The 1,434-nt window shown below is 40.7% G+C and overlaps 1 protein-coding gene across 1 annotated transcript; it reads right to left on the reverse strand.

Moving 5' to 3' along the window:
- Window positions 1–568: 568 nt before the first annotated feature.
- Window positions 569–1,188, reverse strand: LOC134648407 (uncharacterized). The gene is made up of 2 exons (XM_063502928.1): window positions 809–1,188; window positions 569–701 (listed from the first exon to the last, which is right to left on the reverse strand). Exons 1-2 carry the CDS (start codon window positions 1,183–1,185, stop codon window positions 686–688), a joined length of 393 nt encoding a protein of 130 aa, XP_063358998.1. The 5' UTR covers window positions 1,186–1,188; the 3' UTR covers window positions 569–685.
- Between the last annotated feature and the right edge of the window lie 246 nt (window positions 1,189–1,434).

A 1,434-nucleotide genomic window follows, 5' to 3' on the forward strand; every position in this document is an offset into this window, starting at 1 on the left:
ACATGTATTGCCGCGAGACGCACTGGATACTAACATCATTAACTTAGATATAATTTTGTTTTACTTAGTAATTTTGATTGCGGACTCCATGTTGCCGTACGGCGCACTACTAGTGCCAAATTGTGAACGCGAGAACGTGTTTTCTTAATCAAAATTTGAATTGGTCACTTTAATTAAAATGAAAGACGTATTTTTACACTCGTTTTATTAATCATTTTTACATACTTAAGTATTATAAAAAAACGTAAATATATTAAGAGATTTCGATCACAAAAAACACGTCGTCTCTCTGACGAAGAAATTCTCATGCGGTGGTTCAACGACGCAACTACGACCTTGAGATGGCACCCATTGTACGACACCGCCGTCCACATCGCGGAAAACTATAAGATCATCCTTCCCGATCACAAAATCGTGTATTGCACCCGATTTATAACCAGCGTGTATAGTTAGTTCTTCCGTATTTTTATTCAGCTTATATATAAGTTTTTCAGTTGCAGATCCAATGTATATCCATTGGTTATAACCATCGTGGTTATATGTTGAAGATATTGATATGTCCTTCTTACGTATTATTTCTCTGGGTGGCTGGGGTGGGTAAGTTCCAGAATAAACTTGATTATCACATACATACAGGGAACTATTAGAAATGAAATATATAAGACTGCCATCAATGATAAAGTCACTAATTGAGTAATTTACTGAAAAAGTAAAATGCCAATCAAATATGTTCGTTGTAACAAAATGAAATGCACTAGTATTATTTGCGTACACTTCAATATAAACCAGTTTATTGTCAGTAAAACACTTAATAATATTAGGGCGCATACCTTCGTTTATCTGTAGCACACCCACTGTTGTATTTCTAGCTAGATTGTAGGCATAGAATGTTCCATCTTCTGTGCCCATATACAAAGTCTGCGACGATTGGTCGAAGTCCATTCCTGCTGTGCTCATCATGTTAAGCAGTCGGTGCTGCAGATCGTCCAGGAAGATAGCAATGTTCTGGTTTGAGTTAAGCTGTAGGTAGAGCACATTATCCACTGGGTCGATGGCCATCTGGCCAGTGACGGGGAACCCCACGAGGATGGGTCTGCGGGAGTGGCAGCGGCCCGAGATGCAGGCGTCGCAGTCTCCGCGCGCGCCTGATGCCAGCGCGCTCAGCGCCAGCAGCATCGCGAACATGTTGCTGGCTGGAAAATCAGAGGTTGTTACCTGAGGGTCATGAAACGTAGGCTCGATGCTCATCTGACGCCGACCACCATTAACTTATGTACGGTGGGCGACGTTGGCGTCGAGCGGGCACGCTCGGAAGGTGCGCTTCGTGGCTATAATTTTTTAAGGTTTTTCTTTCATATGAACATCTAAAATAAATCTAATCTGAAATTAGTTTTATTGTTTATTTTGTTTCAATGATATTGATCAATGAGTGTT

This window comes from Cydia amplana, chromosome 5 (assembly GCF_948474715.1).
Source record: "Cydia amplana chromosome 5, ilCydAmpl1.1, whole genome shotgun sequence".
Taxonomy (NCBI): Eukaryota; Metazoa; Arthropoda; class Insecta; order Lepidoptera; family Tortricidae; genus Cydia; species Cydia amplana.

Excerpts from the sequence above, each read along its gene's own strand:
- LOC134648407 (XM_063502928.1), bottom strand. The coding sequence starts at position 1,185 with ATGTTCGCGATGCTGCTGGCGCTGAGCGCGCTGGCATCAGGCGCGCGC.